Here is a 22,371-nt window from a genome sequence, read left to right as displayed (position 1 = left end):
CCATGCACCCAAAATGACAGAGGGGGGCATTCAAGAGATGTATCTGGACTCCTGTAGCCCTGATTGGGATTAAAGATTCAAATGAGCCGTCATTGGGACTTCCAAGGCAGTTTGAAATTCTGAACATTGATTCACAGCCACAAGTGACATACTTTATTTAAGTACCAAACATCACCAATGATGTTGGTACAGCATATTTTGCCCCCCACATGTTAGTGCAGTAAATGTTTCAGACCTAATTTCACAACTGTCTAATTATAATTTCGCAGAGACCATGGTAATAATTCTCATAGTATTGTATTGATTGTCTTGACTGGGTCACACAGTCTTCTTTAATTGACAAAACAATGCCTGTGATATTTATACAGTGATATATAATTATATTTATAACACCTTTGACCTTTGATGTTTCCCTAATCACATGGATTACAAAACAGATTATCAATTAACTATTTGTACTTGTGTCTCAACTGGGTTCTTATTCTTTAGTGTTTCTGTTTTCTTTCAAATTTCCTTCATATACCTCGTTACCAGTGAGTTCAAACCTATTCTTAAACTATTAGTCTCATTTTTCTTTTCTGTTAGTTTCGTTATAATATCTGCTATAGCTATGCTATTTTTCTTTTTTCTTTGTAACGTTTTCCAGTAGCGATTTCTTTTTTTGCAAGGCTACACTGGTTGCAGCTGGCTCTGTGGACTTTCATTTGTCTGGTATTTCACTCCAAGCTTCTTTTCAGTGCGTTGCAATGATATAAGTACAAATATACAAAACACCAATGATTTAGCTTTCCTTAGGAGTCCACAGGGAGGGCCACATAAATTAATTCTTCTGTTGGGAGAGTCAGCAGGTGAGTCATGGCTATCGCCTTGGACAGCACTCTTGTGTGGGTTAGCTCACCAGTATTTCTGTGAAGGACACCGAAACATATAGGGGGTCATTCTGAACCCGGCGGGCGGCAGTCGCCCCCCCGCCTGGCGGCGGGCGGCAGTCGCCCCCCGCCTGGCGGGAACCGCCATTTGGCCGCTCCGCGGTCAAAAGACCGCTGGGGCCATTCCGACCTTCCCGCTGGGCCGGCGGGCGCTAACATTGTTAGCGCCCGCCGGCCCAGCAGGAAGGCGGCCTGCAACACTGAAGCCGGCTCCGAATGGAGCCGGCGGTGTTGCAGGTGTGCGACGGGTGCAGTTGCACCCGTCGCGCTTTTCACTGTCTGCTAGGCAGACAGTGAAAAGCAGGCTAGGGCCCTGTTAGGCATTGGCCAGTGGCATGGGCAGTGCAGGGGCCCCCAGGGGCCCCAGGACTCCCGTTCCCGCCAGCCTCTTCCTGGCGGTGTAAACCACCAGAAACAGGCTGGTGGGAAGGGGGTCGGAATCCCCAGGGCAGCGCTGCTTGCAGCGCTGCCCTGGTGGATTCGCCCAGCCGGGGCAAAACTGGTGGGAAACCGCCGGCCCCGGTTTTCCGACCGCAGCTTTACCGCCGCAGTCGGAATGGGCTTTGAAGCACCGCCAGCCTGTTGGCGGTGCTTCTGTCGTTCTGCGCCCTGGCGGTCCAAGACCGCCAGGGTCCGAATGCCCCCCATAGTACATTCCCAGGAGTGACCTATCATTCGTGCAGCAGGTACGGTGGCACTGGGGCTCGGGGAGCGAGGACGCCTTCCGTCGCAGTTATGGCTCTTTTGCCATCGAAACTGCAGAGCATGACCCTTCATTTTGCCTGCTTTTGTTGGAGGCAGGGCACCCTTGCTACTTCACTCATTCTGTCAGAAAATATAGTGCCTTCCTAGAGTTGTCTAATTTGTATTTCAGTCAAATAAATCTTTTGATCAGTTGCCAATTGTGTGTTAATGAGGAAACAATTGAGAGCGCGTTTGGTCTGAAAGCAGCGCCACCCCCACTCTTTTATTTTATATTGGAGTTTTTAGACTCCTGCTGCTGTTTAGCGTTTTAACACAGAAGGATAAACTCGTACAAAAGTTTTTCGTTTCTTTTTTCAGAAAAGTCCAAAACAGCGGCAGCCACCTTTGATTTGAAAATGAGTATTTAATTGATTCTGATTAGATACATTTTCGTTTCTACCTCACAGCGTGAATATGTTATACACAATTTAAAATGCCATAAATCACTTGTTTAGCCTACAGCTAAATGTACTGTGTATTAGAAACAGAATATTTTATTAAAGAAATATTCAGTCACAAGATATAAAAAAGAAACAAATTAAGTTCGAAGCAGAACTCCCTCAAGACTGTGGCGCACATCACTGAGGGCTGGTTCCATATTGCCATCATTATGACAAGCAAACAGGTTTTCTGTCAGGGTCACGACTGATGAAAACTTTAATAAAAAATGACGATGACACTCTTCTATGCATACAGAGACTTGTCTTTCACACTGTAATTCAGACTTGAGAGGGACACATATGATTTGTCTAAAACAGCGTCGGCTTGTAAGGAGACGCAGTCACACTATGTAAAGTTTTACTAGAAGCCTGAGAAACCAATGTTTGTTTGTTTGTTTATTCAGAATCCAAAACCTCAAACAAAAACATTCTAGCAAAGAAGCAAAGCAGTTCGATCTTACAACTAAAAAATGGTCAGTTTTGCCAGATGTGTCCATATCATTAGTGATAAACATTTTAGTGTTTGTCTCTCTCTAGTGAGACATACAGGAAAAATATATTTATTTATGCAGTGTTATGGGGTTCGTTACTACTGTTTTTCTTGTTTCCGGATACAATATTTCAGAGTTTCCATGAACTCCGGAGGGAGGGGCTTGAACGAAGGTCGGGTGGTAACAAACTGCGGTGGCAACCTAATAGGTAAAATTACCTGAACTTGGAAGTGAAACAGGGGGGCTTGTATGGGATTTTCAGATTATGGGTGGCAGGTCTCAGGAGTCATGTTGGGAAGACAGCAGGAAAGAACAGGCAGTTATTTGCTCTGAATACAAGCATTATAAGTGGCCATGGGATAAGGTGGTAATATGCTGAGAAAGATTACAGTTATGCTGAATGCTGATGAGGTGAACAGTATTTTGACTGAAGTGAATGGGATGCGTTGACTGTCTTACATATGCAAAAAGAACAGATGATGGGTGGAATGCTGAACAATGTCAAACATTCACACCCAATCACAGATCTAGGCATAAATCCATCATTTGTTGTTGTTCACCACGCCATTCCAGTTTGAACCAGCCGTAAGAAAAAAAGTCTTGACCCTGCTCCATATGGGAATAATCCAGCCCAAACTACCACCCAGGTCCTCCCTGGACCAGACAACCAGCATCCTGTGACTGGTTTCAGGGTATCACTTGGTCTGGCCTGGCAGTTCGGGCTGAATTGCTCCCAAGGGGAGCAGGGTCAAGACCGATTTGTATATGACTAGGTCCAAACTGTGGTGCTGTGGTGAGCAATTTTCAGCATACCGTCCATCATCTTTTTGTTTTGCTATAGTTGCCCTAAGTGGGAAAGGTATGCCCAGACAAGGGTCCCATGTTCACTGTGCCACTGGATTCAAGTTAGCCTGACTGATGAGGGATGATACATCAAAACCAGTCCCAGTATGCTTGTTTCCGATCCATGTGGGACCTGGCCTGGTAGTTTGGGATGGACTGTTCCGATGGGGAGCAGGGTCAAGACTGATTTGGATATGCTGGGTCCAAACTGGTCTGGCGTGATGAGCAAAAGAATGAGTGATTTAACCCAGATCTGTGATTGGGGGTGAGTATTTGACAATGTTCAGCATTCCGTCCATCATCTTTTATGTTTCTATAGGATCTTACATATGTAAATGTTTTGGTGTCATACAGCAAAGGAGTTAGTAGTTATGAAGGATACCATTTGTATGGAAGGGTTAAAAAGAATGCCAAGGTTTCTAGATGATTAGACAAAGGTCACAGTATTGGGGGTGTAGTGGGATGAGTCAGTTAGAGAGGGGCTTATGAGCCTGGATGGTGCAGGACCACAGCTTCAGATGAATTTAACAGGAAGGACTGTATCACCTACAAGTGATGAATAACAATGATATAAATTGATACACATGACTGAAGGACGGGTGATAGAGAGAGAAATGAGAAAAGGATTTAGATGTAGTCAGAGTATAGACAGTACGAGAAGCAGAATGAGGAGATAATGTCCCTCCAAAATATACTTAATAGTGGTACAGTTCTGTGACAATGTGAATAGATCACTCAATAACATAGGGAATTCGGTAATATGCTCTAATGAAGGGATTACAGGCAGATAGATAAACAATATTATTTTTTGGGATCATGATTTAAGTGTGTAAATGACAAAGGTAAAAAGCACCATACCTTATTCCCGAACTTAATGCAGATGGTGTTCGCGAAAGTTTCGATAATGCTTCTATAACCTAATAAGTACAAGAGAAAAATGGAATAAACTGTAATTTAGGCTTGTAGATATGCAGAGACAGTGCTTCTTAAAGTAAAGTACTTTACAAAGTCATTAACACTAAGATGGTAAGTCAGTCATAACCAAGAAATTATAGTTATGTTTAACTAATATCAAAAATATACAATGGTAGTCATGTGCTCCTATTATGCCATCTGAGGAATTTGGTGCCATTTAAAAAAACAGCCAAACCTTGTTTCATGCTTCTTCCTCTAATAACAGCCTATTAGTGATATTAAAAAACATAGAGGGTCATTCTGACCCTGGCGGTCGGTGACCGCCAGGGTCACTGACCACAGGAGCACCGCCAACAGGCTGGCGGTGCTCCCGAGGGCATTCTGACCGCGGCGGTTCAGCTGCGGTCAGAAAGGGTAAACCGGCGGTCTCCCGCCGGTTTACCGCTGCCCCATTGAATCCTCCATGGCGGCGGAGCGCGCTCCGCCACCATGGGGATTCAGACACCCCCTACCGCCATCCTGTTCATGGCGGGAAACCCGCCATGAACAGGATGGCGGTAGGGGGTGCCGCAGGGCCCCTGGGGGCCCCTGCAGTGCCCATGCCAATGGCATGGGCACTGCAGGGGCCCCCGTAAGAGGGCCCCGCAAAGTATTTCAGTGTCTGCTAAGCAGACACTGAAATACGCGACGGGTGCAACTGCACCCGTCGCACCCCTGCAACTCCGCCGGCTCAATTCTGAGCCGGCATCCTCGTTGCAGGGGCATTTCCGCTGGGCCGGCGGGCGCTCTTTTGGAGAGCGCCTGCCGGCCCAGCGGAAATGTTTAAATGGCCGCCGCGGTCTTTTGACCGCGGTGCGGTCATTCCACGGCGGTACCTTGGCGGACGGCCTCCGCCGTCCGCCAAGGTCAGAATGACCGCCATAATATCTATTTCCATATCCACTTCGACCCCCTTTCATGGCTTTTACCCAACTACCATGTCCTTTTCCCTGAAAATGTCTGGGCACCTCCTTCATGACTTTAATCTGTCTATATAAAGCCGTTTTAATTATTAAGGGTTCTAAGTACAAGAATGTAATCTTGATTAAAATCATTAGATACAGTCAAAGAAGACATAAAACATAATGCATTTATAAATCCTGGCTAAACACACTATAATATCAATGCAAAGTACTAATGCTTGCAAAGATCTAATATTTTGCTCATCTCAAAAAATTTCTGCTTGCAGATAATAATCTGCAAGCAGAAAAGACAATAAGAATTTGAAAAGCCAATGGGCCTCGCCTATGTAAGAGCTATTGGCTTTTCAAGTGTGTTTTTGCCATGTTGTACACCAGCGTGGCTGTTGTTCAGCAGGGTTAAAAGTTAGTGGCATATAGGAGAGTGGTGTGAAGTGTCTTAGAGTGGAATGGCAAAGAGTGGAGCAGAGTGTCGTAGAGTGGAGTAGCATAGACTGTCGTTTATTGGAGTGGCGTAGAGTGGAATTGTGTAGAGTGGCGCAAAGTGAACTGGTTTAGAGTGGAATGGTTTAGAGTGCATTGGCACAGTGTTTTGCAGAGTATAGTGGCGTGGAGTGCAGCACCATAGTATTCAGCAGCGTACAATACAGCATTGTAGAATTCCGTGGTGTAGATTAGAGGGTTCCACAGTAGAGTATAGTGGGGTAGAGTGCATGGGTGCGGAGTAGAGTGGAGTGGCACAGAATGGTGCAGAGTAGAGTGGAATAATGTGGTTCAAAGTAGAGTGGGGCAGAACAGAGGATACTGTCAGAGTGCAGAGGCAAAGAGTGCAGTGGCGTAGATTAGAGTGGTGCATAGTAGCCTGCAGCCCTGTGGAGTGGCGTGGAGTAGATTGGCATAGAGGGCAGTGGATTTGAATGATGCAGAGTAGAGTATAATGGAGTAGAATGGAGTGGTGTGGAGTGCAGTGACGTAGAGTGGAGTACTGCAGAGTGCAGTGGGAAAGAGTGCAATAGTGCAGAGTACAGTGGCATAGAATTCAGTGGCAGAAAGTGAAGTGCTGTAGAGTAGAGTGTCAGAATGCAGTGGTGTACAGTGGAGTAGAGTGGCATAGAATGCATTCACATAGAGTGCAGTGACGCAGAGTAGAGTGGCGTAGAGAGCAGTGGCATAGATTACAGTGGTGCAGAGTAGAGTGCAATGACGTACAGTGCAGTGGTGTAGAGTTGAGTGGCGTAGAGTAGATTGTTCCAGAGTAGAATGAAGTGGCATAGCATGGAGTAGTGCAGGGAAGAGTGAAAAGGTGTAGAGTTGAGTGGTGCAAGGTACATTGCAGTGGTGTAGAGTATAGTAGTGCAAAATAATGGCATAAAGGCCCTCATTACGAACATGGCGGTTAAGACCGCCATGCCGGCGGTGGCGGAAAATACAGCCATGCCGGCGGTGGCGGAAAATACCGCCATCGGCATGATGGTCTGAACCGTCAAATTCTAAACAAGGGAGGACCACCACAGGCAGCCCGCCACCACTGCCAGGCTACTGCCGACAGGCAGCCTGACGATGGTGGAATACTTTATCCGACAGGGCAGCGGTGCAAGCTTTAAAGGGTTATTTTAGTGGGTGGCATAATGAGTGCTGCAGACCCACTAGTAGTATTTCATTTACATGACCCGGTTACATGTAGTGCCATATACTAGGAACTTATAAAGCAGTTAATGTGCCAATCAGGTTTAGACCAATTGTATCATGTTTAGGGGGAGAGCACAAGCACTTTAGCACTGATTATCAGTGGTTAAGAGTCTTAATGCTGACAAAAACAAATTCAGAAAAACAGGATAGGTGAAAGCAAAAGGTTTGAGGGACTATAATACAAAGGTATCATGTCTAACACTGTGGCACATTATCACCTATAACTGTTGTCTACATCCACCCCAGTTGAGCGTTGAGCAAAGAATAATCTTGATACAGGCTGTAGTAATTTCTTGATTACGCAGATTTATGTTTCTTTGAAGAAATTGCTAAACACGCTGCAGCTGATACAAATTATGGAAATTAGCACCAGGTTGGCTCCAGAAAACTAATGAGCCTCTTTCCCTTGACTCTTCAAACTGCAATGGCTAATAGTAGGCCAATGAATGCAAAAGGCAGTATTGAGTCTTAACACAAAAATCACTGAAACAAACTGCCCACGCTAAATTGCTAATTCTTTCCACAGCAGAGTTCATTATATAAATCTTCAATGTAACTCGGATTAAAAGTTATAGGCTACCAGGCATTTTAAATCTCATTTTAGTCTGCTCCAAACCAATAACACATGAGTAGTGTTTGCATGTTTTAAGTCGTTCTTGAAGATCATTTTTTTTTAATTGACAATTATTATCAAACTGTGGCATTGTGATGAATCTCTAACTAGGTTTGTTTATTGTATTTCTTTTATGGTTTTAGCTATATTTTATGGCTTAATTTTGTTTTGTATGTTTGTTACTGTATTTTCCGTGACAGAACAATTTATTTTGAGTTTGAATCTCAAAGCTATGTTTTGCATTGCATTAGTGCCATAAATAATTCAAATGGATTCTGACTCGATTATTGTTTTTAGGTTTTGATTAACTTTCTAAATCATCAAGTTTTGTACTATTTTTGGTTCACTTCTGAACAATGCTTCTCATGTTCTGTCGTGCTTCGCTAGCCATTTTCTTTCAAGATTGATTCAAATAGCTCCGATAAAATAGAACACAGGAATGTGGGCCGGTCGACCACACAAATAGTAAATATTCTCAAAGATCAATGAGGTTTTGTTGGAGGCAGCAGAGTTCTGGTTGGCTGAGGCGATGCCCAACCCAGGCAGAACCTACCATTACTGTCAGGGATGGGTGATTACACTCACTGTATAACTTGCGTTCACCGTTGGGTAGCATGGCACAGAGCAGTCAGGCTTATCAAAGAGGCATTGTGTAAAGCACTAGCACAGCACCTCCACACAATAAGTACACTGAGCGTCACAAACAAAACTTCACACAAGATGTATGTAAATGAAGTTTGTATTCAACACACACATGAATTAACACAACATGAATGTCATGTAAATCTGAGCATAAATCACATTCAGAAATATCACTAATAGTATGAGGAATAACAGTGTTAATACTAAATCAACAGTATGTGCACATGAAAAAACAATTTTTTTCCCTCCAAGCACCCACATGCAGTTGGCAGCACGAGACCAACCCTGACAGTCACCCCAATTCAATATAAAACAGTCATAGGATGCATCCCGGTTCCCAATGATAGCAGCAATATATACATACAGAGAACTATAGCACTTTTGAAATAGGTCCTTCGCCTAGGCCACACCAGTAAACATCAATGTCAACCACAATAGTAAATAATTTGCATGGCAATGCGGCTGCACAGTGAAATCGAACCCAAACACTCACTCCCACTCTCTCACTCCACACTGCTACACAGTGCTTCGGATGTCAGCCATGCTCGCCTACATGCACTTGCGCACACTCACTTCCAGCACCCTAATGCGGTGCTCCAACAACCGACAGATGAGGTGTAAATGAGTTTGCAGACAGCTCTTGGACCCAAACCTTCCTCCACCCTCCAACGAATTCTCGCCCCACTCAGAGTTAGAAGGAAGCAACCTTTTCCCAAATACTAGGCTATTTGCAGCCGGTGGTCACACTTAGACAAGATTTCAGGGCAAAGGTACAAGGGAGGAAGAAGAGAATGGCTGATTAGGCAACTATCATCAAATGGAGATTTGGTCCCTACTCGGGAAGGTCACTCAGGGGTCTCCACACGGTCCTTCCGGTGGGGGCATAGTCTGAAAAAAACAGGGGAAGGGTAGCCCTGGGGCATGCTGTTCACAGTGGCGCCCAGTCAAGCCAAACACTCCACTTCACAGATAGTTACCAAAAGGCACCATCAAGGTCAGGTGCAATGACTTGGACCTCCCCAGGCATCCCAGTGTCACAAAGAGTTTACAAAGTTCTGTGCCTTCCTTCTATGGACATAAGGTCTGGTGTACGATGACCTAAGTTGCACCAGACACTTTCGAACGCAGACACAAAGTGTTCAATGTAGGGCTTCCCTTGGATGAGGCCCAACGCCTGGTGTGTGATGACATGAGTCGCACCAGACAATCCCACTTGCACACAAGTTACCAATGCTATGCCTCCCTGGAATGAAGCACAACATCTGGTGCACAATTACTTGAGTTGCACCAGGCAATGCTGCTGCACATGAAAAGTTACCACTGCCGCATCTCCCTGGAACGAGGTACAATGTCTGGTGCACTATGACTTGAGTCGCATGGGACAATCCCACTGCACACAAAAAGTTACGACTGCCGTGCCTCCCTGGAATGAGGCACAACATCTGGTGTGCTGTGACTTGAATCACACCAGACAATCCTGCTGCACACAAAAAGCTACCAATGCAGCATATCCCTGGAATGAGACATCCCACCTGGTGCACAATGACTTGAGTCACACTAGGCACTTCTGAACACACAATCAGTTCCCGTTCCATACCTCCCTGGAATGAGGCAGAAAGTCTGGTGCATGATGACTTGAGTCGCACCAGACAAATCTGGTCACACACACAGAGATGCCAGTTCAGCAGTACCACATGAGATAGAATGCTGCACTGCTCTGGGTACGCCCCCACCTCCAAGGGTCACAACCATTGACACAGATACTGCACGCAAAAAGCATGCAGTCGGTGGTCACACAAAAGAAATGTGGCACACTTGACAACACAGGCCACTTGTGGTCCCGCAACCAGTAATCCATTCACTACCAACCAAATGCTTATGAATTAGGTCGCCCCACAATGAAGGGCCACACTCCTTGAATGTCGCAGTACTTTGCAGGCTCCGCACCAGGCCAATCTGGTCTCCAGGTCAAATACTAGGTTTAACGCTCGCACCGCTGCTACTAGCTGAAATCCAGTGAATGATGGAGATGCGTAGAAAGGCTCCGCTCTTCTGACGGCATGGTAGACAGTGTGGGTCCCTCGCAGGTAGTCTTTGATGTCCCTGAGACTTTCACGCAGTAAAGGGGGCAAGCCAACAAGCCCATGGAGAGCACACTTCAGAGTGTCACACTGCAGCAAGGGGTGTGCCCAGGCCATCTACAAAACAGGAAGGGTGCGCGATCCCTTCTAAGGACAGTAAGTACTCCAGTGCACCACAGATTCCTCTTGCAGTGTGCACCACGCAGTGCGGGGACTCAATCCTGCACTCCTTTAAGTGTATATCTCAATTGCTGAAGTGTGGTCTCCCTAGTTATACAGAAGTAGGCCTTTGAAGTTTGGGGCAGCTCAAAGGGTTCCACTTTGAACCACAGATGTCTCCCCTAAATTTCAATCCTGTGCGCCAAGGGGCCCTGGAATGTAGATCCTTATTCTTTAGTGGCACAATGATCTGACTCAGAGAGGCGAAATTCAAAACCTCTCCCTCCAATCTATCCAGCCAGTCCCTCAGACGGCAGAGGTATGTTGTTTCAGATGTCCAAGTTTTCTAGCTGTCACTGTGGAATGCACGGATGTGTTTTTCCCCAGCCCGAGTGAAATAAAGCTTGAAGTGAAAAAGCACACAAAATGGATTTTAAAATTTCCACTTTCTAGGAGTGGCATTTCCAAGGTATTACTGACAAAACCACCTTTACCACTGGAAAGGGTTTGTCATTGGGAACCTGATAATAGTAACCATGATGAGGCTGCACCACTGAAATCCACCATTGCAGCTAGGATTCATTACAAACATTCCCCCATATTAACTTATGGGCAGAGCAGCTCTCAATAGTAGCGAAAACACACATGGGCATTCTTAACTCTCTGGGCACATGTGCTCTGGCACATGCACAAGCCTGCACGGGCAGGCTGGACTCAAGCTTTGAGAACACCATATGGGTGCAAGTGCATCCATAAAGGCCTGCTGTATCAGGCTCAGACCATATATAAAAATCCTAATGTGAAAATTGGGCCAGGGTCAGTATACATATGAAAACACCAATATGCAAGTGTGCACATCATGGCAAGCCATGCTAGGGTCAGTATATACATGAAAATACCAATGTGCAAGTGTGCATATATAGGTAAGCCATGCCAGGTTCAGTACATACATTGAAACACTGATGTGCAAGTGTGCATATTTAGGCAAGTCTTGCCAGGGTCAGTATATACTTGAAAACAGCAATATGCAAGTGTGCACATACTGGTGAGTGCCCCTTCCTAACTTATGTAGGGATGGAGCGCTTGCACTATCACAATGTACTTACAGTAGGAAAGCGCCCAGGGCCTAAGGCAAGTCAGAGAGGAACATCAAAACCCTAAAGGACGAGACAATCTCCTCGGTAGGGAACCCACGTGGAGGTTCTCCCCTCCTAGGGCAGGAAACACACTTGTGTCCCTGCCCTGCCTTCTGCCTACCACCTGCACTGCCCTCCAAAGGCGCCCTAAGGGTAGCGCAATGCCCACGCATGGCTGGCCCCAGTGGGGAAGATGCCACCCTGAGCAGAGAGGCACCTGCGCCTCCACAGGCCTGCAATGCCAGGCCTTATACGTGTTGGTTAGGCTACTCTGGTGAGTGGCAGGGTCGTACCTGCCCTGGGTAAGTGTTGTACCTTTTTACAGGGTACTCCTGGGTACGGCAGTTCAACCAGTCATGTAAGCATCTCTGCCTGGCATAAGTAGGAAGGCCGCGTGCACTTCCCCCCTGCAGTACAGTGGGAAAGTGCCCACAGTCCTAAGTCCACGTATAGTAAGTTACCAAAAAACTAGGAGGAAAAAGCAAAAAGTTTCAGGGAAATCCATTAAGTAGGGCCATTTTCAATAGGGTTACTAAGGAAATCTTTCACTGGAATCATCTAGCTGTAGAGGAGGTTGGTAAAGCACTATTTTCATTCCATCTGGGGTCACCAAAGACTGCAAAATCATGCAGTATGGTGATTGATCATAAAGCCAGGTCTTAAGCTTCATTTGAAACATTAAATGATCTCCTGTTGCTTTTAGGAATATAAGTTGTTGCTGCTTTCTTGTTAGAAGAAATAGAGAGTGTGAGCAATTGAAAATCTTCAGCATTATGCAAGAAGTCTTAAACTTTAAAGTTTCAGTACATCAAGCCAGTGAATTTCATGGATTTTACCAAAACAATGTGCAAATATTTTAATGGCAAATAAAAGCCATACGACACACTGCAGCTGAAATAAAGATTTTTTATCAGGAGGTCATGGTAGATGTAATTACAGAAGTCCAATAGGATGAAGGAGTACAAAATCATATTTTGTTAGGGAATGACAGAAGAGGTAGGTTTCTACGGAGAAGTCTGATATATCAAAAAGAACTAGAGACCGAAAATATTTAGGGGGTCATTCTGACCCCCGGCGGTCGGCGGGAGCACCGCCGACAGGCCGGCGGTGCCCCGCAGGGCATTCTGACCGCGGCGGTTCGGCCGCGGTCAGAAGAGGCAAACCGGCGGTCTCCCGCCGGTTTACCACTGCCCTTAGAATCCCCCATGGCGGCGCAGCTTGCTGCGCCGCCATGGGGGATTCTGACACCCCCTACCGCCATCCTGTTCCTGGCGGTTCGCCCGCCAGGAACAGGATGGCGGTAGGGGGTGCCGCGGGGCCCCTGGGGGCCCCTGCCGTGCCCATGCCAATGGCATGGGCACGGCAGGGGCCCCCGTAAGAGGGCCCCGCAAAGTATTTCAGTGTCTGCTAAGCAGACACTGAAATACGCGACGGGTGCAACTGCACCCGTCGCACCCCTGCAACTCCGCCGGCTCAATTCTGAGCCGGCGTCCTCGTTGCAGGGGCATTTCCTCTGGGCCGGCGGGCGCTCTTTTGGAGAGCGCCCGCCGGCCCAGAGGAAATGTTTAAATGGCCGCCGCGGTCTTTTGACCGCGGTGCGGTCATTCAACGGCGGTACCTTTGGCGGACGGCCTCCGCCGTCCGCCAGGGTCATAATCAGGCCCTTAGTTGCTTAAGGTCAGGTGTAAGTCAATTCCGACAACCATATTCCAGACACAAAAAGTTGGCTGAGGAGTAACGGCCCCTAGGATTACCCCGGGTTTGCAGTACCAGCAATAATGTTAATTGGGTACACACAAATTTCCATCTTGGAAGGATTTATCTTAACAAAATTATTAACCATCTAAGACAGTTGGAAGTTGCCAATCGCTTCATAACAGGAGCAAAATGTCAGCAAGACTTGGGCATCATCAACATACATGAAGGTAAGAACAACTGAAAGAAAATAGCAAATCCAGCTTATAATGGAGCTGCCTAAGTGTATGTCCTCGAGTCTCTGGATGGGAATATTGTAGACAACCGTTGGGAAGACAGCTGACACGTAACAATATCTGTGCTTTGACACATCCCTACCCAAAGTCCATAGCAACAACTCATCCAGGACTGAAGGCACCACCAGCTCGATACCAACTCCAGGGTATAATTCTACCTGGAAGTGATGGAAAATCAAGTTGGCCTATATAATGTTTTCAAACTGGTGGGGTATCTCCCCTAGCTTAGGTAAGATAAGCAATAAAGAAATCGGTTAGATATCTTCTGCGCCCAGTGGGTCCAAAGTGAGCCCAAAGAATGCTTTTTAAGTAGAAGTGAAATATCACTAGCTTAAAGTCAGGTGGAGCTATCCCAGATGATAAAGAAATTATGAAAGGCTTAGCAAAGGAAGGACAGATTTCAAATCTCGCTTTCAGTAAGAATTCCAAAAGGACACCAGTTCAGAAAGTAGGTTGTTTGATTGGGAAAGTGAGACACTTAAAAACATAATAAAAATGCCCTGACATGTCTCAGAGAAACTATGCTCACCATTGGTATCTACTGCACAAGCAGAAAGAAACTCCACAGAGAAAAGTATGTTAAGTACAAGCAGAACTAAAGAATAAAATTCCCAACCCAAAAATTTAGAAAAATACTTTGATGAGCAAAAAGACACAGATATCATTAAAAATGGAAAAAGGGACCTGTGGACATGATAGTTGACAGTTTTAAAGCAAAAAACTGCTAGCAAAAGGAAAAACAGCAGTTGGTGGCTGACCGGGACATAGGTGTCATTTAAGGCTGACTCCAACGCAGGGGTTAGATTCACAAAGCAGGTCATCCTGGTCAAAATTGTTTCCTTCGGACTTTGGGTCTGATTTATGGTTTGCTGGACAGGTTACTCTATCACAAAGGTGACAGATATCCTATCCGCTGTATTATAATTATATAGGATATATTGAAATTGTAGTACAGTGGATGGATTTCCGTCACGTTTGTGATGAGGTAACCCCGTCCACCAAACTCTAAACCAGGACCTTAGTCTCTATAATAGAAGCCAAAAATCGTCAGCATGGCACGTCCCTGATATAATAGAAGCCTAAAATCTTCAGTAGGGCACGTCCAAGGCTAAGGGTGGTGAGGGTCTCTTCAAGTCAAAAATGGGATTGAGCTTCTGCTGAAGTTGTTGGTTTTGGCACCATAAATTCTGATTGGGACTTAGCTAGTTTTCATAGATGCGGAGGGTGCTTCATCGCTGGGATGGATTTGCTGCCTAGTCAAAGGTTTTACATTCAGGCAAAGGGCCTGATTAAGTGTTTGGCAGATGGGTTACTCTGTCACAAATGTGACGGATACCCCGCCCCCCCATTACAACTCCCATAGGATATCATGGGATTGTAATACGGCTGACGGAACATCCAATCCACCAAACTCTAAGCCAGGCCCAAATTCACTTTTGTCGCAGTCAAGATCCTCCAGCAAGGCAAGACTGTAAGCTGTAGCTGGGCATTTCTCTATTAGGTCAGACACTTTTACCAAGAGGTCCCATTTAACCCCTTTTCAGTTCTGCAAAACCCTCTGAGAGGGACAAACATGGCTTACTTGCTGGCCTTCAATGAGACCTCAGCACTTTGTTCTGGTCTTCCAGAGGTGAAAGAGGAACTTGTGATATCCTAGGTACGATAGAATATCAGAGATGGGTTCTGGAACGGTGGGAGGTGGACAGAGCGGGTGGTGGCAGTTGGCCTGGGAGATTGGTTGTACAACGTGCTTGCTCTCCAATACACCTAAGTTGTATGGATTGCTTCTACACAACTTTTCTCCATCTGTTGAAAACATTCTTTCTAGTATTTCCTGAAGCCCCAGGTCCTTAGGGCAGGCTTCTAGATCTCTCTCCAGCCTTGGTTCCTGCATGGCAGGAGTTCTTGAACCTCTTCTGGCAGGATCCAGGACTCTTCTTAAGATGTAGTTTATCCAGAAATGTTCTAAGGAAGTGGTGGTGAGGTGCAAACATCAACCTGTGACTTATCATGTGTTTGGAGAGTTTTCTCAACCAAATTCTGGCTGCTTTCTAGTCATAGGAAAATCTCCTTTTGCAACACACCTTCTTCACCTTTTCTGTAAAACTTTTCAGAAGCCCTAAGTTGAAGATGGTTGAACCCTTTGTCCCTCTGGAAAAGCTCCAGTCAGGCTCCAAAGTACATCTCTAAAAAGACGAGCTTTCCTTTCCTCTGCCATGGTCAGAAATGGCTCTTGCTCCATCTAGGACTGGAGACAAGGGGTCGCAGACGGCTCTGTGAATGAATGGGAGAATAGCTTGTGTGTTGTTCTCTGAAGGTGCAATGAGTAGCAGGACATCAAGATCTGAGGTAGGACTCCAGAAGCTTATGGATTAATTTATCCTGGTTCTGGACCATTCAGAGTTAGTCACAAATGCATCAAAATTGCATAAAATGGTTTGCAGTTGGATGAATGGCAAGCCTAAAACTCACATCGTTAAAGCAACCAGACTCCGGTGTGTCCTGACCTTTACATAACTGGGGACCCATTTGATAAAGAAGGTACCTGGTCACAGCTTATGAAATTAGGGAAGTCTCTCAATTCGATCAGTCTATTTTTGCAGTTTTTAGATTTTCTGAAACATTGGGGCCAAAACCATTGGATTAAAGCAAGGTGGATTTCTGTGTCCACTTATGGTGCAGGCGTATGGGGAATTAACAATAAAACTTCCTTGGAGGTCCGCAAATATGACTTTTTGAAAGGACTGTTTCAACCAGTTGCCCAATGTATGTATGGCACTCTGAACTGGCCATGTCGTATGTTGAGAATTATGTAAAGTTATCCTGTTAAAGTTAAAGCTTTCTGTCTGGTCAAAAAGGGAAACTAACCTTAACCAGCTTGTGATTCATTGCATGAGACATGATGACGTGTTCAAAATTCCCTGATTATTTTACTTAAAGGACCACTTTGCAATCTTTGGGAGGTCTGAACGTTTTACTAACCCTGAATGTATTAATTCAGCTGTGAAATATATTGTAAAAGCTAAATGCTTAGCTATGTTACCTAGCATTCAGATCAGGATAAAGGTTTATGGCGGAATTCTGCATCATCCATCTGGACAGGAAGTGACCTTACTGGTTTTCCCACCAAAACCCTCTTTAAAAGAATAAGCCAAGAAAAAGGACTTCAGTTCCAATCAGCCTTCAGAAAAGAAAGTGACATTACTGGATCTCTTCCCATCCATCTACACAGGAAGTGACATCACTGAATTTCCCATCATCCATCGAACAGGAAGTGACCATACTGATTTTCCTAGCAAAACTTTCTATAAACGAAGAAGTCAAGCATGAAGACTGCATTTCCCATCAACACAGGACGTGATATTACAGGATCTGTCATCATGGCACCCTGCACTCCTCCCCTCTCCCAGGACCTACCTAATTGTATTTGCAACACATAAAAGCTCAGCAGGGGCCCTGCTGGTGCACCAAAGGTGAGCCAAAGGCAAGCCTGTCTGTGCTGGTCTGCTGGACTGCGCCCAGCACCAGAAACCCTGGTCCAACCACTGCCCAGCAATACTCTGCAGCACTCTCTAGGACATTAGACTCTGGATGCTATTCCCACAACTCCTGTTGTGCTGGGCCTCACACCACGGTAGGAGCTTTCATCTGCACCCACTGCTGGTTCTCCAGCCGCCACCCACCCACAACCCTAATGCAAATACAACACCTTCAACACCCCATCCCAGTACACATCACCAACAACGCCTAAACCCCCACCCTATAACACACACCACTGAAAACCGACACATCAGCACCCACTCACATGTATGCTTCTCAAAATACAGTCACTTAGCAAACATACAACTGAAATATGGGACCTGCTGAACAGAGACGCATTCAACATCGTCTTCCTCACTGAGACCTGGTTCAACCCCTCCACAGCTCCCGACATCACCAAGGCAGCTACAAGATCGCTCAACAGGACTGTCTTCACAAGCCAGGAGGAGGACTCACTAACTTCTATCAAGAATCCATCAAATGCACAACATCCACAGAGAACGCCACCCCATTCATGGAACACCTGCACTTTAAATTGTAATTCTCTGAAATCTTCACTCTGAAAGATAACCTCACCTACTGACCATGAGCCACCTTTACCATGCCTCATTGCTAAACTTGGTCGCTCTTCTCCCCATCAACTCCAGAGCCTACATTCTCTTCAGTGACTTCAACTTTCAACTGGAAGACTGAAATGACCCCTGCTCCACAGCTCTCCTCAAAAGCTTGAGCAACATTGCACTCACCCAGCTCATCCCCAAACCAACACACCCACAGTAGGAGACACAGTGGACCACATCTTTGCCACAAGCAACAGCATCAAATACAACTCCACCACACCACTAACATGGACCAATGACTATATCATCCACTTCCAAATCAACACACCTCAAGTCAACATGCCACCCATGTTTAACATTCAAAGCCACGGCTAGTGCAAAATCACAGAAACAGCTCAGCTCAGCGACCACAGCACATATTAACCTAGCCTCACAGACAACCTCAACAAGGACATCAACAACTGGATAAAGAACTGCACGGACTCCCTAACACCCATCAAGCCAAGCAGACTAAGTAGATCTAACAAGCAGGCCAGCTGGTACACAGAAGACCTTCAAGATGGTTGTATGACAGAACCACGCATGGCAGAACCACGGATGGCTTAACAACGCAGTCGGAACAACGACCGCATCTTAACCACGCATGCCTTTACCATGCATGCTTTTACAACGAAGTTCATTGTAAAAGCATGCTTAGTAAAGGTATATTTGGTAACACTATGCCTGGTTGTGTGATACAATCCCCCGACCTCCGTGTCCCCACCCTAAACCCTAAAATCTACCCTGTCCAAAAATCTACCCCACCCTGTCCTAAAAAGTACTCCCGAGCCCCCACCCCCACCCTAAACCCTAAAATCTACAATACCCTGTCCTAAAAACTACCCCAACCTCTACCCCTGGCCTAAACACTTCCCTGTTGTAAAAACTACCCCACCCTGTCCTCAAAGCTACCCTGACCTCCACCCCACCTTAAACCCTAAATCCTGCCCTAAAAATGACTCCGCCCCTCCCTAAACCCTAAAAGCTACCCTGCTCTGTCCTAATACCTACCCCTCCCTGTCCTAAAAACTACCCCTCCCTGGCCTAAAAACTACCTGACCCAGCCCTTAACCCTAAAACCTACCCTGTCCTAAAAACTACCCTATCCTGTCCTAAAAACGGCCCGACCTCCGCCCTCAACCTTAAAACCTACCCCACCCTGTCCTTAAGACTACCCCGACCCCTGCTCCCACCCTAAACCCCAAAAACCTACACTTTCCTAAAAATTAGCGTATCTGTTCCTAAAAACTACCCCAACCCCCACCCTAAACCCTAAAAGTTACACTGTCCTAAAACCTACCCTATTCTGTCCTAAAAACTACCCGTCCCCCCACCCTAAACCCTAAAAGCTACCCTGCCCTAAAAGCTACCCTGCCCTGTCCTAAAGACTACCTGACCTCCACCCCGCCCTAAACCGTAAAACCTACCCTGTCCTAAAAACTACCCCACCCTGTCCTAAAAACTACCCTGACCCCATCCCCTGGGCTAACCCCTAATACATGCCCTGCCCTAAAAACTACCCAGAGCCCGTACCACCCCCCAACACCTACCCTTTTCGAAACATTCCCCCGCTCTGTGCTAAAAACTACCCTTACCCCCTTTCCTCTTCCCCTGCCTTAAACCCTAAAACCTACCTTGCCCTATTCTAAAAACTATCCACCCCGCCCTAAACCCTAAAACCTACACTGTCCTAAAAACTCCCCCACCCTGTCCTAGAATCTACCCGACTCTCCACCCCTGCCCTAAACCTTAAAACCTATCCCGTCCTGTCCTTAAAACTTCCCCGCCACCCGCCACAACCCTAAACCCTAAAACCCACACTGTCCTAAAAACAAGCCCACCTTATCCTAAAAAATATCCTGACCCCAACCCTAAAACCTACCCTGTCCTGTCCAAAAAAACTACTCTGACCCCCCGCCCGCCCTAAACCTTAAAACCTACCCCACCCTGTCCTAAAAACTATTCCGCCCTGTCCTAAAAACTACCCCGGCCCTGCCATGAACCCTAAAACCTACCCACCCTGTCCTAAAAACGACCCTCAACCCTGCCACCCCTGCCCTGAACTCTAAAACCTACTCCACCCTGTCCTTAAAAATCCCCCACGACCTTAGCCCCACTTACCCAGCTGCTGCATTCCTCTTCCGTCTGTTCCTCCTGTGTGCATTTGCGTGGTTCAGGTACATGCGTGGTTCAGCCAACTGTGGTAAGGCTTGCATGCTTATGGCCTGAGTGGCTCTGGCCTCGTTGTAAAGGTCGTTTTCCCTTCAAGACCCCAAACGACATTGTAAACAACCAGAAAGGAAATGGACAGCCAGCCACAAGATCACCAGCAAATAAGAGACACCAAGAAAAACACACTAGTGTAATGCATCGAAGTAAGCTCAAACAGCTGCCAGGAGATTTTCTCGATCGTTAAGGATTTTAGCCACTGTCAACAACAACATTGCTGCCTCCCAACAGTTCTGTGACAACCTATCCAACTTCTTCAACCGCAAAATCTCAAACATCTACATCAATGTCACACACCAACCCCACCCCAGAGAACTTGTTACTAAACTACCCAACACCAACCATGATGGCTACCTGACCGAATGGAAAACCCTCACCATAAATGACACAGTGGCAATCATGGCCAATATCCACTCAGGCCCGAACCGACACATGCCCCCACTACCTCTACGACCTGGAAACATCACCAGTCAGCACCACCCTGACCCACATCATCTCCATCACATCTGCCACTTTTCCACATGAAAAGAAACTTGAAGAAATCAGCACCATCCTCAAAAAGCCCTTAGGTGACCTGAATCATCCGAGCAACTTCCAACCCATCTTCCTGCTCCCCTATCCAGTCAAAGTGATTTGAAAGGCCATCAACATGCAACTCACAACCCCCTCAAACCTCGCCATCTTCTAGTCAATCAGGATTCAGAAAGAAATACAGCACCAAAACAGCACTCATTGTGGCTACTGACGACATCCATGCCATTCTAGATAGAGGAGAGATAGCGGCTCTTATCCTGCTCAACATCTCCCCGGCCTTCAACACTGTCTCCCGTAACACCATTACCAGAAGACTCCACAAGAGTGGCATACAAGGATTTGCTCTCAAATGGATCTATTCCTTCCTAACTGGAAGAACCCAAAACCTCAGGTTGTCACCCTTCACATCAGAGACCAAGAAATTGATATGCGTAGTCTCACAGGGAACATATGTAACACCCCTCGCCAAAATCATCTGATCAAAGGACATCACTGTCATCTCCTACGCCAATGACACCCAACTCATCCTCTCCCTGATGGGCAAGACAACCACCACCAGGACCAATTTCACCAGCTAATTAAGCATGGTAGCAGACTCGTTGTTATCCAACTGCCTGCAGCTTAACTCGAATAAGACAGAAGTACTAGTCTTTGGCTACAAGACCTCCCTATGGGACTCCACCTGGTGGTCATTAGAGCTAGCCCCAAATCCCACACCCACAGACCACAAAATAAATCTAGGTATCATCCTAGACAACAAGCTCAACATGACGGATCAAGTCAACATAGTGTGCACCTCCTGCTTCCACATCCTATGCATGATACGAAAGATCTTCAAATGGTTGCCTCAGAACACCAGAAGGACAGTCACGCAAGCGCTCATCATCTGCAGACTGGACTACAGCAGAATCTCCAAACAACCTCACGCAGTCCCCAGACCATCCAGAACACTGCTGCAAGACTCATACACAACTTCCTATGCTGCACTCACATCACACCGTACCACAAGAAACTTCATTGGCTCCCCATTCACAAGCGCACCCAATTCAAAACTTTTCACGCACACATGCAAAGCCCTATACAACAAAAGACCAGAATACTTGACCAGCCACATACACTTTCACCAACCCATCAGACACCTATGCTCTGCCTCACTGGCACACACTCCCTGCATCCTCAAAAGCAAAACTGGGGGCTGCTCATTCTCCTACATCTCATTCAAGACATTGAATGACCTCCCTCAGCATTTCAGAGCCTCCTCCTCACTTCTTAAGTTCCACAAGAAGCTGAAGACCTGGCTTGTATAAGCACCCGGGGCACCTCCCACCTACACACCTGCCAAAGCACCTGGATACCCTCTTGGGGTATTAGAGCGCTATACAAATGAATATAACATAACAAGGGCTGTTATCAACTTTTATCAAACATAAATTTTATAGAGCCATATTTGGGTTTTCTACCAGCTTCCTGGCACAGATTTTATTTAGTTAGGTTTTGTTGTAATCAGCCCATCTTCTGGTTTCCTATATTAAAGGTGCATAGAGACTTAGATCTCGATTTACGCCCTTGTGATTCAGAATCCGTCCAATCAGTGTTACACTTTTTTCTATTGTGTAAGTTTTACACAGCACCTAGGAAACTGTTTTTAATTTCGTTACTGAGGTCTCTTAATATAAGGAAGTTTAGAGCTGCCCTGCTGCACCTACCACTACTTCAAATTGAAATTGCATGCATAATCCTTAATAAATGTATTTCGGTCACAGTGAGGCTGAGAACTATGGTGGGTCAATGATTTGATGTTAGGTTGAATCGGTAATATGACTTGATCTTGGGGCGC

General features: G+C 46.1%; 1 protein-coding gene across 1 annotated transcript in view; it reads right to left on the bottom strand.

The window, feature by feature from the left end:
• Window positions 1-22,371, bottom strand: part of VAV3 (vav guanine nucleotide exchange factor 3) — a 1,144,177-nt gene that overhangs the window by 725,694 nt on the left and 396,112 nt on the right. Inside the window, exon 3 of the mRNA XM_069232407.1 lies at window positions 4,306-4,364. Within this exon, the coding sequence (XP_069088508.1) occupies window positions 4,306-4,364 (59 nt within the window). The remainder of the gene's footprint in view (window positions 1-4,305; window positions 4,365-22,371) is intronic.

This window comes from Pleurodeles waltl, chromosome 4_2, assembly GCF_031143425.1.
Source record: "Pleurodeles waltl isolate 20211129_DDA chromosome 4_2, aPleWal1.hap1.20221129, whole genome shotgun sequence".
NCBI lineage: Eukaryota > Metazoa > Chordata > Amphibia > Caudata > Salamandridae > Pleurodeles > Pleurodeles waltl.
Note: the sequence above shows the minus strand (reverse complement) of the source record. Positions and strands in the feature narration are given on the sequence as shown.